The sequence below is a fragment of the Aptenodytes forsteri genome, unplaced genomic scaffold (genome assembly GCF_000699145.1).
Source record: "Aptenodytes forsteri isolate BGI_AS27 unplaced genomic scaffold, ASM69914v1 Scaffold307, whole genome shotgun sequence".
Taxonomy (NCBI): Eukaryota; Metazoa; Chordata; class Aves; order Sphenisciformes; family Spheniscidae; genus Aptenodytes; species Aptenodytes forsteri.
This window is the reverse complement of record NW_008795303.1, coordinates 1,169,527-1,183,086: the sequence shown is the minus strand read 5'-3', so window position 1 is coordinate 1,183,086 and position 13,560 is coordinate 1,169,527. Positions and strand designations below refer to the sequence as shown.

At 40.8% G+C, this 13,560-nt stretch overlaps 1 protein-coding gene across 2 annotated transcripts in view; it reads right to left on the bottom strand.

The window, feature by feature from the left end:
• CRYL1 (crystallin lambda 1) overlaps nt 1-10,989 on the bottom strand; it is a 60,222-nt gene extending 49,233 nt beyond the window's left edge. For both annotated transcript variants that reach the window (XM_019472100.1, XM_019472101.1), the window contains exon 1: nt 10,885-10,989. In XM_019472100.1, the coding sequence (XP_019327645.1) occupies nt 10,885-10,967 (83 nt within the window). In that variant the 5' untranslated portion in view covers nt 10,968-10,989. The remainder of the gene's footprint in view (nt 1-10,884) is intronic.
• Nucleotides 10,990-13,560: the final 2,571 nt, after the last annotated feature.

The following is a 13,560-nucleotide window of genomic DNA, read 5'->3' as shown; positions in this document are numbered from 1 at the left end:
GGAGGTGTTGTATATATTTTTCAAGCAGCATTTTAAATTAATTGAAAAGGGAGAGGGATGTAGATCATTGCCTCTATCTTTTTTCTCTCTCCTCTTTCCAAGCCATCTGCTGAGCAACATGTGATAATGCACTCTCACTTTGTCAAACCATCCTTTTATTTAGAGCTCATTCCTGTCAACAAGTATTGAGTCCATAGATCAAACAAAAATATTAACCTTCCTCCTCCAGATTTCCTAAACAAAATGAGTGGGATTCATCTCACCTACCCTGTCAACATGCATATCTGAGAATCACCTTCAGCTTTCTTTTAGAGAAGGGAGAACTAAATGTTTCAAGTGCATTTGTCTGATCTTTTTTAGGCATCGAAGTATGCAATCCATCTTGTCTTATGATGCAAGTATCTATTTCTCCCCAAAGAAAATAGCTCAGAATGAGACATTTAGATCACAGTATTCTGAAGTCAAAGATGAAAGTTTGCAGGGATTTATTTAAAGACAATCCAGTTCCTACTTAACTACACAGAAGCAAGTCAAACCTCAGCAGAGGTTCACTGGGCCCTCAGATCTTTAGCTTGAGCTGGCTCACTAAATCTACCATTAACTTCCAAAGAATCAGAATTTTACTTCAGCATCCATGTAGTTGTGTTGCGTCCAAGAAAATACAGCAAATATAGGCTTTACCACTCTTATCATGACTTACTTTCTTCCACTCAAAGTAGTGGAAAAGAGAACATTCATTTCCCAGCAAACAAAACAGCTTCCTAATATATCTTTCTGGCACCAACCCAGACCAGTAATACCTTATCCTGGGAGTAACCCCACCAAAAATCAAGTTAAGGAGCACTCAGTAGCCACTTAGCAGTAGCCAAAAAATGCATAGAGCAGTTCTGCTCCTAGTTTAGCATAACAGTCAGAAGAAACAAATACCTTCAGATCACCGTGGACTTTGTACATTAAATCAAAGGACTTCCAATAACTTGGGAGTAGGTAAGATGTCAACAGAGGCTCTGAAGCTGGTAAAGGTGACAGTGCGCTGTCTAAACCAGAATATGCACCCATATTTCGAATTGGGAAGAACAAAACCAAGAAAAATCCACATGCATGTGCACACACAGTGCTAACTCCTGCAAGCGTTAACTTTCTCCTCTTCAATGAACTGCTTCAGCAATTAACTCCAGATAATTTCTGTACTGCAAGTTCTAACACTTCCTCTTTATTTTTGTCAGAGCTGATCATACATAGACAATGATTTTTGACTCTTAGGCAGAGCACGCCTGGGTAAACAGCTAGGCATTGCATTCTGTTTACATTGGACAAGAGCTTTGAAAAGGTTCAATTCATTCTTAGCTGGAAAACAAAGCCAAGAGTCATACGCTTTTTAGACACTGCTCAGGTCTGTCCTGTTTGCTTCCGTGGAGTCCCTTAGACTTGGTGCCAGAATTAGTATTCCTACCAGTTTATGCAGTCCAAAACTGATGAAAAGAGTTCCAATAATAGCTTTCTGCCTCTTTTCTCAAATATAGATCTAGGCTCAAAACCCCAGACCTTTCCTACCCAAAGCTAAACTAGTCAGAAATTCTTTTCTGGTAAGGTTTGTTTAAAAGCACTTCAAGAAAGAAAAAAAAAAAACAACAAGGAAAAAAGAGGAAAAAAGTGCCCAAACACACACCCCTCCAGGCAGCATCACAGAAGTAAGCAGGAAATCCATCAAGTTTCTGGATGAGTTCCCCATTTGGTTTCTTAACAACACAGCAAATGGACGGCTGGAAAGCACAGACTTCTGCCTTTGAGCAATCTGCGTGGTAAAGAATAGGAAACAGGAAGCTTCAGCTCCATTTTCCAAGTTGCCAGGGTACACCACAGCTTGCTAGGCAGGCGTTCCATCCAAGACTTAAGGCTTCCAGCACACTAAAAGTGCCAGTGTTTCGTCTGTAAAGAAACAGGTGCACCTCGAGTACCCAATCTGACTCCTTCACACCTTGTGAGGCGAGATGGTAAGGAACCAATCATAGAATCGTTTAGGTGGGAAAAGACCGTTAAGATCGAGACCAACCACAAACCTAACACTGCCAAGTCCACCATTAAACCATGTCCCTAAGCACCACATCCACACATCTTTTAAATACCTCCAAGGATGGCGACTCAACCACTTCCCTGGGCAGCCTGTTCCAATGCTTGACAACCCTTTTGGTGAAGAAATTTTTCGTAATATCCAATCTAAACCTCCCCTGGCGCAACTTGAAGCCATTTCCTCTAATTCAAAATGTCTTAACTATCCATTCATCAGAAGTTCATTTCCCAGGTACACTTGCCTAAATCCAGCATCTTCCTCTTGCTCATAGGCTGTATATTGCTTTTAAAAAACAAAACTAAAATTTAAGTTTGAAGAGACCACAACAGAACTATTTCTTTCTTTGACGAAGAGGGTGAAATTCTTGTTCACTTTCTGTGCAATATGACACTAGTCTCATCCTCCCTGGTCCTCTGAAACTCCACGCCATGATTGGTAACTGAGGGATTCAAAAAGGCTAGAGTGACAGACTAAGAAATCTGACTTTTATTTTTCTTCCACAAATTTTTACATAAGTATGCAGCACCTGTCTCCTGTTCCATACCTTTCCTTGTCTGCCAGTGATGACCATCCTATCATTTCTGCTTCTCTGTCATAAGCCATTACACACTACACTGTGCACCAAGAACACCATTTCTTAATTAACCTGCAAAACCACCATCTTCATACTTTGGAACTTAAGGCTGGACTCATTTTTCCTCCTAAACAAAAATCTTCCTGTTAACATCACCAATCTTCATGCTAGCCATTTATTTAAATTAGTATAGTTATTTAAAGCATGGAATATAAGATACAATTTGTGCATTACTTGAATTCTTGAATTTTGGCCTTCCCTCCCAGGAAAATTTTTTTTGCCCCCCCCCCCCCCCCCCCAACGTATTTAGTGACATTCTGGCTGTTTTGTTCCACAAATTAATTTTAAATCTTCCAAATGCTAAACCCTCTTTATATGCTCCTGGAGTATCAGATTGTCCACAATTTTGTGGCAAAGGAAGAGAGCTTCCCCTGATATTTATCATACATTAAGGCACAAATCAGACCGGTTTGTACATACAGCAGTGCACCACTGACCTCTACTGGAGGACTTTTTATTCAAAGCAGCCTAGACTTCAGGGCGATCATCCCTGAGGATGACCACAGACTGACGTCATTGCAGCCATGTCCATGGAACACACCACAGGACTTCGCTTTGCAATTGTATCACATGCACAGTTTGAAGAGTTAGACTAATACCTGTAAGGTCTTTGAAGAATGAAGACTTCACATCCATAAGAAAATACTACTTCCTTTTACAGCCCACACTTCTACCTCCAGAGTTTTACTGTTGTACCTGACTGCCCATGTCAACACTACTCTGGGAACTGAGCCAGTATTTGCTTCAAGATAAGGCACCCAATCTATAACAACACTCCCGATCACATAAACTGCCTGGGATGCTCATGGTTACAAATCCTATTCTAAAAGTTTTTACAGAAGGACCTTGCAAGTGATGCTAATACTTAACGCACCTTGTTCACACCCCATTGCCTCACCTTTACCCACAGCTACTATTGGGCAGTCACACTATTCAGCACACATTGTTGCAACAAGCAAATACTTGCAAGATTAAAGACCACTTAATCACAAACTTACTGTCCAAACCAGCAAAGAGAAGGGCGAGAAGAAAAGACAACACCAATATTATTCTTCACAAGTTCATCCAACCACCATTAACCAGTCATGGCACCAGACTGCTATCTAGTGCTGCCTGATAAATGAGAGGGTAGTTGGCATGGCAAAAAAAAAAACCCAAAACCAAACCATCACCAGCCCCATATACCTATCCTGAGACACACAGACCAAGTAGGCAACTGAAAGCCCCTGACACTGGGACCAGCTCGCTGTCCACACATGCAACAGCCGAACAGTAAGTGACTAATACTGAGTTGTAATTGGCCATATGAATGCATTAACAATCACCTTCGGTCTTCCTGCTTTCCCCAGACTAAAGGTAAGCACACAACACACCACCATGGAAAAGTTATTACACATTACATCTTCTTGAAACAGCAGTACAAGCTGGACCACAAAAGTATGTATGTTTCTGTCCAGACGAGAGAGATCCAGCGCTGTCAAATGCACTTCATCCATAGCAATGGCAGTATATTAAAAAGGGACAGTTACACATCTGCCTTTGACACAGTTTTGAAGAGGCACAAAGCAAAGGACTACAGAGGAGCTGGGACATAGCTTAAGAGCATGGCGATGCACAAAAGCCAATCAAAGTTATCACACACACCAACTGTTTTCCAGCCATAGCACTCTCAGGATGCCTATACTGGCATTACACAAACTAGATGCTGCAATGAGAGCAAAGATTTTTGAACAGGAAAATGCAGTTACAGTCATTATGTTTTTCCATGGTAAATGCAGAGTCGCCAATATTGCTGAGTCTGAGCAGGGTCTGCAACTCATTACAAGTCACTTCTGACCCTTAGAAGATCAATTCCAATGCTGTCTCCAGATCTAGTGAGCTAAATAAGTTCACTCGTTAGGTTTGTCAAGATTCTTTTGGCACCAGAACTGACAAGTTTATGATGGGAAACATTCCTGCTAGGAAGCATTTTCTATGGTTCTTAATATTTTGTTTGTTTTAAGTTTAGGTTCAAGATGGAAATTCTCACCAAAACCAAAGTTGGCCTACCTACAATACAGACCCACAGTTCACATCCCTGCTTCTGACCATGCAGACCCAGCCTGAAACCTGGGCCTCCCACACAGTCACAGATACACTGGCTGAAAGGGGCCCTGGGAAGTCTCCAGTCCAGCTTGCACCTGCAGCAGAACTATTGCTAATACAAGATGAGGTTAGCCTTGGTTTGGTGTAGCCAAGCCTTGAAAGCTTTCAGGGATGGAGATTTCACCAGCTTTTTGGACAACCTGTTACTTCTGCATACCAGGCAAATGTCAACACTGTAACCATTCTCAAAACACAGCCTTTGTAACTGCAAAAAATTGGTTTTATTTAAATCATATGTTCTAGCTGCCCAAGGGACTGGCTGCCACACAGGAATGAGGTGAGAAGATATTTCCCTTTGGAGGTGTTTTCGACTACAGAATGGCCAGACAGAACCTTTGCAAAGACACAATCTATCCCCTTCCAAAGCCTATTAACACATTCTCTAGTCAGTTCTGCAAATGAAGCAATTTTCGCTAGCTAGTTAATTGCACTTTTCGGGGCGGGGGTGGGGGGTGTGTGTGGATAAAATTGAAAGGTAGAATCAAGCCTATGATTTAGCACAAGCTTCATGTGCCAGTGTCAGGCACTCAAGATCAAAATATACTTTGATAAGAATTGTCTACTTAGAAGGTGTCCCCCCAAAGGAGATATATAAAACTATCAAGGAAGACCTAAGCCAAGGTGCATTTTGCCCTTGATACAAATACAATACAGCAATACAGACCAGAGACTGGAAGAGGAAGCCAGCCTGGGAAAAGCATCTAACCACGCAGCCATAGAACACGCCATGAGCTAGGAAAAGAGAGCGAAGCCTGTATTAGTGTACTCCTCATGCTACAAAACCAATCCAGTAATCCATTTCCCTTTTTATAAAAACAAAGCATAAGAGGGCACCAGACAGCAAGAAGTTATGTACATTTAAATGTCTTTTCTAGAGACTAGTCTCCTCCTGGAATGAGAAAGATGATGAGCTTGAGTTACAGCGGGGGAAAGTCTTTTAAAACTCTGGCTATAACGAAGTCATTGGCATAGATATGGTTTACTTCCTTGGCCTTGCAGCCTGCCACACATGAGGCACTTCATTACAAGTTCCAGATCCCCATTCACAACAGTACAGAACTCTTAAGGTACTTCTCTCCACTTGGCCAGGGGTGGTCAGAGCAATGCTACTACTTTTTTCCTAGCCCCTGCATCTTGTTTCTTTTTCATAGCAATTGTGGTCCTACAGCACGGAAAAAGTTAAGGTTGCTTAGTGCAATATTGCACTTTGCTCAAGTCCAATAAAGTTTATGGTTAAATTAATACTTAATGAAGAGAGGAAGTGTGATATTCTGATCTCAAGACTGCTTGGCTCCAACTCTTCAAAGGCCTAACATCTCTGAACCATGCAGAAGAGCAATATATAGTCAGATAAAGCTGACATACAAGTAATTCTTACTGAACAGCCTCACTTTTGAGTTTAGATTCAGTACCACACAACCTTAGCACCGTATATCAGCTTTCAGAAGGCAGAGTTCTGTAGAAGTCCGTTCTGGAAGAACGGAACCCACTAATAATTTCATTTTAATTAATTAATTTAAATTAATTTAAATCTAAGGGAGAGGGTCCCAATTTAATAAAGAGAGGGTCAAAGTTGCTTCCTTTCCAACCAAATATTTTCATGTTTTGATACTACTATTGCATTTCACTTGTATCTATGCAATAAAAGTAGCAATAGTAATTTTATATGCCCATATCCCTAGATACAACTACCACTGGACAAAGTCAACTTCAATTTGTCCCAGAAAAATTTTCTACTTGGGCTAAGAGAAGAAAGGAAGGATCAGAAGATAGAAAAGAGATTCTAGTATAAATTTATTGTTTAGTGCAGTTGAATATAATAATGCAGTTTTAAAAATAATCTTGTCTTCACATTTTATCACAGACTACTTCCTGAGATCTTCTACGATTTTTTTTCTGAAGTTGCTATAGCCTTTATGCATATAACTGTTTGGTTTTTATGTATTAAAAACAGTTACCTGCTCCTGTGTCCTGCAGGAGATACAGTTTTGTATCTAAGTAAATACCATATTTAACCAGCATCTACTTCTAGAAAGAAATCACAGAATGCACGCGCAAATATCCAAGCTTTAGTGTCCTCTTCAGAGTCATCTAAACTTTTTCTCCTTGCAATAGTCTTTCATTATACATGCAAAAACTGTTCTACACAAAACATGAACCAGTTACATGGGGGGAAAAAATACAGCATTTCCACTGTAATTAATCAGTCTTTATCAGTAGCATAATTATGTTTAGAACAGTAGCACAGTAACTATTTGAAAAAAGTTTACGTATTACAAGAATCGTAAAGGTTTTTCGGGGGTGTCCTGGTTTCGGCTGGGATAGAGTTAATTTTCTTCCTAGTAGCTGGTATAGCACTGTGTTTTGGATTTAGTATGAGAATAATGTTGATAACACACCGATGTTTTAGTTGTTGCTAGGTAGTGTTTATACTAAGTCAAGGACTTTTCAGCTTCCCATGCTCTACTGAGAAGGCTGGAGGTGCACAAGAAGCGTCATGCTCAGTATATAAACTGGGGGAAAGCTGGCTGGGGGGGGCCGCTGCTCGGGGACTGGCTGGGCATCAGTCAGCAGGGGAGCAGCAATTGCATTGTGCATCACTTGCTTTGTATATTCTTCTTATTATATTATTATTCTTATTATTATTACTACTACTATTAGTAGTAGTAGTATGTTATTTTATTTCAATTATTAAACTGTTTTTATCTCAACCCACGAGTTTTCTCACTTTTACTCTTCTGATTCTCTCCCACCGGGACAGGGGAGGAGAGTGAGCGAGCAGCTGTGTGGTGCTCAGTTGCCGACTGAGGTTAAACCATGACAGGGGGGCATGCACTAAAGCATTTCTGCATCATGTGTTTTAGGATTACTTTCAGGAATAGGGTACTACTTGTTTTTCCAATTCTCATTACTTTAAAGTTTATCAATCTTGTATTCAAATCAGAATCACACTGACTCAGAAGAAAGCATACTAGATATGAAAAGTTACATCTTCCAAGGCAGGTTACTACAGCATGTATTCAGTAGGTCAAGTGTGGCATAAAGCTGTTAATTAGTTTGTTTCTTCAGCAGAACAAAAGGTTGTTCCATTAGAGCAGACGCTGGTTAATAATGCCACTGGTACACCCAGTTCAATCCAATGTGAGGTCGTTTTGTGTGTCAGGGCACTGACTGCCACATGTCTGGCAACAGGTAGATAGGTAGTAAATCCATCACACCATGTTAGGCCTTAGTAAACACACTCTCCTTTTCTTTCTGTATCTGGTCTACTGATATTGTGGCAACATGATATGTATTTCCACTTGTTTCAGTAGATCCAAATTCCACATTTTAATCTTATTTTTTACCCATAACCAAGTGTTTTGAATAAATTTACAGAGTACATTTCAGATTTTCCATACAGATACATGCAGGCTCTCATGGTCATTGTAGGTCCACCCCAGACTCATTCCAGTCCTCTTGCAGGACTACACACCCCTGCTGCCCACCTACTGTTGTGTGAGAATTGAATTCATTAGGTTAATGAACCCTGAGATGCCCTTTATATAAATTCAGAACAATGAGTTACAAGTCAATGTACTAAAAGTCCATCACATAAAACAGTTAATAAATACTTAAGTATCATTTCTGTCAAAGGAGTATCATCTCCTTTTAGAAGTGAATGTTGTTTACTACTCAAATCCCACTTTTTTTTTTGTTTAGAAGAGGGAAACTACAAACAGTCCACTCCAGTTTCTCCTTAATATGTAGAGTACCTCCATACACTAAGAGTTCATGGACTGCAGACTACAGTGGAACAAATATTTTTCAGTATTAAAACAAAAAACCCCACAAAAACCCTAAGCCTAAAAACTTCCCTAGAAGCCCTACCTATTTGGAGAGAAAAAGGAAAGCAAATCCCAGCAAGTCCAGAGAAGTAGCCACCAACTGGCTTTGTCAGTTGCTCTCTCCTGTGAGCCCTCATTACCTACTCAAGCTCTAGCTCTCACACAAGTATCATATCAGTAACTCAAAGAGATTTAGTGCAGGTTGTGTGCTGTGAAATCAGTGCAGAGGAGTTCAAGTTTGACCATATTTTGACAGATACAATCATTAAAATACTGGTTGAAGAAACTGCATAGCTTGTATTCTTGTCACAAAAACTACGTTGTCCTGAAACTAGACTTTTTAACTAGGATGCTACAACAGCCAAGATACACAAGTTAATTATAAGTTGAGTTAAGAACACCTTATGTAAAAGGCAAAACCTGCCTTGAACTCCTATGGGACAGCACATGCAGGCATAAGACAGTACAGACACACCCAAATAGCACTCTACCCTATTACACATGACATTTTACACTTCACTTTTCCAAGCCGAAAACCTCGGAAGGCTAAAGTCCTCATTTCGCTATTAGAAAAAGAAAAAATTAGGGGCAAGTGCTGTCTTTAGTAACGTAGACTGCAAAACTGCCCCCTCTGCAATAATCTAGAATCTCATCATGGCTACCGCTATGACAGCAATTCTGCAAAAAAAACAAAGGTGTTTGTCATCTCGGTGTAGCAACAGAGATGCTTGGTCTGACTAGCACCTATCTGGAAAGAGAGGTTTGGGGAAAGGAAAAAAAAAAAAAAGAAATTGTAGGAGATGGCTTGATAATGAAAGAGGGGGAAAATCTTTGTTTAGCAAGTCTCACTAGATATCACATACTGTTTAACTTCTAAACTCCAACAGCTAAACTGACCTACAAGGGGCTCCTGAAGTCACTCCTCCTTGCTGTAAGCCTTGTTACAGAAAGCAATCAGGATGCAACACACCACAACCCTTTTTTAGGTGCAGCTTAGTCCCCATACCAGCTGACACATTTCACTCCAAGGCATCATTGAAGGGAGGGCTGACGCATTTAGGTTGATGCTGACCGTGAAGAAACCTGAACTTTAGAATGAAATGGTGATACAGCAACATAAGATTGTGCACAGAATCACTCTATATATGCCTTAGAGAGAGCGTGCATTTAAAAAGCTGTATTTCAGGTCCAGCAAGAAGAGGGTGAATAGAACCAACCAGCCACTGTCCCTTCTAACATAAGAACTAGGGGCCAAACAATGCAACTGAGGAACCAGGTTGAAAACAAACAAAAGGGAATAGCTCTTCACACAGTAAGCAGTAAACCTGCAGAACACAAAGTCCTTTGGCAAGGAGGCCACAAAAGGATTTACACAGGTTCAAGGGAAGGTTAGAGAAATAATTGGAAGAAATCTAGTTAGAGTTACTGAATACATAAGCAACTTCTAGGCACTGAAGGTTGGGGGAGGGGAGCAGACAGGCAGGACTTGAACTTGTAGCTCTGTCGTGTACCAAAAGCATGTGGCTTTAGTCGTAGTGCCATGGGGCAACAGAGTAAAGGGCTGGAGGATTGCTAGTCTGAACCAGTGCGATCGTTCTTGTGTTCATGCTCTCAAATTTGCTTCTTCTAAAGATGCTTCCCAGCCTCTACTATAACTGATCAGTAGTTGCATCGTTAGTGGAACTAAGAATCTGTTCTTCTAGGACTCAGAAAAATATTAGTTTAAGAATTTAAAAAAATTCTAGTTATAAAATACTAATAATTGTAGCAGGGCTCCTCAGTGATCCATATTAACCTACTTCCATTTTGAAAGTCTTTGTTGTCTTTCTATGCAAAAACTCTTACGTTCGTTTTCAGCTTAGCCTATAGATAACCTAATCATGGTAAACATCATTTCAAGAATTTGTATCTAAACTTAAGCTCTGAAATCACTACTTAAGAATTAAAGTGCTCTTCAGAAGTGTCATTGAGATATTTGGGAGCATAGTTCTGATCTTAACAAGACCTGTACTTCTAAGTTAAAGCCTTCTTCCAAGCTTAAAACCTATGTTCCCTTAAATAGTAAGATGTGGCTGGGGTTTTTTAATTAAATAAACCCCCAGCTTAAAACCTATGTTCCCTTAAATAGTAAGATGTGGCTGTTCATTCATAATTACAGAAATCCCAGTTTCATTACAATCCCAGTCATTTCAAGTCAGGTGACCTACCGAATGTTTTCCAGTGCACTTGTTAGCTGTTGTTGTGCAATATCATAAAGTTTCACTTTGAAGCCTCCAGCAGCAAACACCATGGCCCAGCTGCGACCAATGAGTCCACTGAAAAGAAAATAAGTATCAGCCAATTAATAAAGCAGCATTTATTTTGGGGAAGGGGGTCTGACAAGCACTGCAAGAAGGAAAACAGAGCTTGGACTCTTCAAAATTTGATTAAAAGATTGGTTACATATTGGTAAGAAACAAATCTCTCTCTAACAGAGAAATATCCTTTGCTAGCTGTGTAGTAGCTTCTCTGAGACCTGGAAGAAAGATAATGAGGAAAAAAAAGACAAAACAGAAAAAGAACAGCAGAATTCAAAACAGTAGGAACTACTACTTTGGGACACTGGTCTCAAGTATCAGCAGTTTTGTCAGCTGCAATCTTAACCTGGAGTTCGTGCATGGAATTAAATTAAAGAGGGTTTTGGGTTTTTTTTTAAATTTTGGACTATGAACTGAACAGATGAGTTTTAAAGACAGACACCAGCCCATTGGTCCAAGAGTTCAGGATCCTACTTCAGAGATGATCAGAAAACCTAAGGCCCAGCTACGAAAGTCATGGGTCCTCTACAATTCAGGAAGTACCATAAGCATGTGGAAAGGGGGAAGAAAAAAACCCAAAAAGACACAAACCACAAAAAGAACAAACTACGGGTTTGGTACTGCTTTTCCACCTATGAACCTCTAGCGCTACCCTTATTTTTAGATGAAGCACCCTACCATGTTAGAGGCGTGCAGGAACAGTCTGCCTACATCTTTTGGTGAAGTCACATTACTGAGAAATACATAGAGGAAATTTGCAGTAACTGACAATTTTATTATGTCTCTTAAAGCAATGCAGGTTTTAATTTAATTAGATTTATAGCAAGCATCAGTCTCTTCAACCAGAAGCACTGAGGAACAGTGTAGTAAGCTTAAATAACCCAAGATCACAAAAAAACCCCAACTCCTTCACAAAAACAAGAGCAGAACTCCATACCCATGACTGTTAGAGTGGGGGTTTTGATAATTAAATGCATTTCCTGTCATTTCCAAGATCATTATTTTTAGCATTAAACTTAAGCAACCTCTGGCCACTGGAAAATGCAAGGCCACTAGGGCATTAATAAAGGCTTAAAAGGAGAGTAAGAGTCAGAGATAAAGCAACAGGGCAGATGAGAAAAGGAGGAAGAAAAAACAGCCTTTGGTTTAAATATAAAAAAAAAAAAGGAACAAAACAGGAAGCTTCAGGAAACAGCAGGAGTCAGTGGAAACCACTGGGACAAAAAAAAAAAAAAAGAGTGAAACTTTGCATCTAGTGTTGTTAAGCGGACAGTAAGTTCTCACTCAAAACTTACCATTTAAAACAAAAAACACACACACAACTTCACTGTACTAAGCCCAGACCTCAGAAGTTCTCAGGCAAACTACAGAACAAGCACAGTTATGGCAAAGGTAAGGTATGGGTCAAGGTTTGTTAGCTACTGTAAGCTCCTGGGTGACAAGTATTTCTAAAATAAAAGCATTCAGATCACTTAAACAAGCATATCTGAGCTACCAGTATCTTTATAAATTACCATCACCTCTTCAAATTGCACTTTTAAATTGTTTCCTTAAATTGTTTGACCAAAAAATTTTTTTTCTTTTATTTCGATACAGGTTTTTAGGATTGTGGGGTTTATTTTTCTTTTGAACTACAGAGCGTACAAAATAAGTCCAGCTCTCCCGACCCTTTAACACCTACGGCGAATAAAAGCTCCCCGAGCGCCACCGGTACGAGCCAGCTTTGTCACCATCACATGACAGCACCGAAACACATGTCCCGAGACCTCAAGCGGCCTCACTGCTAAGTTTGTTGCAGCCCACGCTTTTAGCACAGAATTGCAGCAGTGAGTAGGGGGCTGTTACTGTCTGGCAGGTTTTCTCCTCTCCCCACCAGATTATTGTTCAAATAGGGAACTTCAGTTTTAGCTCAAGAAGAGGATGAAACAGTGCATTCCCACACAAGTCAGCAATACCGCTGTATCTTGCGGCAAATAAGTATTACTGTAGGAGTGCCCGAGAGAAACTTAGGCGTTTCTTGACATAGTTGACAAACAGGATCTTAAAGCTGTGCTCAGATTTCTCCACTCCTCTTGCACACACACAAAACATTGCAATGAAAAAGGGCAGCAGTCTTTCAGACCTAAAGGACAACTTACTTCGAGTAGAGATGCTGTGGATGTTTGTTTGTTGTTTGTTTTGGGTTGGTTTTTTTAAAGTAGCACAGAGCTGTCAGGGACTTAAGCAAAAACACTCTTTCTAATGAGCCAAACAGGTGCATTCCCCCCCAGGTTCCTGAATTCCAGCAGCAGCACTAACCCACAGCTGGCCAGACCTACCTCGCCTTGTTCCCCTGCCCCAGCTCTGCTCTCCCCAGCGCAGACTCCACACACCGAAACCCACCGACTGCCCCGAATTAGCACCTCGCTGCGGCATCTGACGCCTGCAACGGCAGGGACAGCTGAGGCAGCGCCTCACCTGCCACGCTGAGGCAGCAAACCCACCTCCCCGCAGGCCGGACCTCGCCGAGACGGCGCCCGAGCCCCTTCACGCGTCCCCGGGCATCTGCTCCCAGAGCCCCCGGGGGCCGAGCCCGGCCGGCTGCAC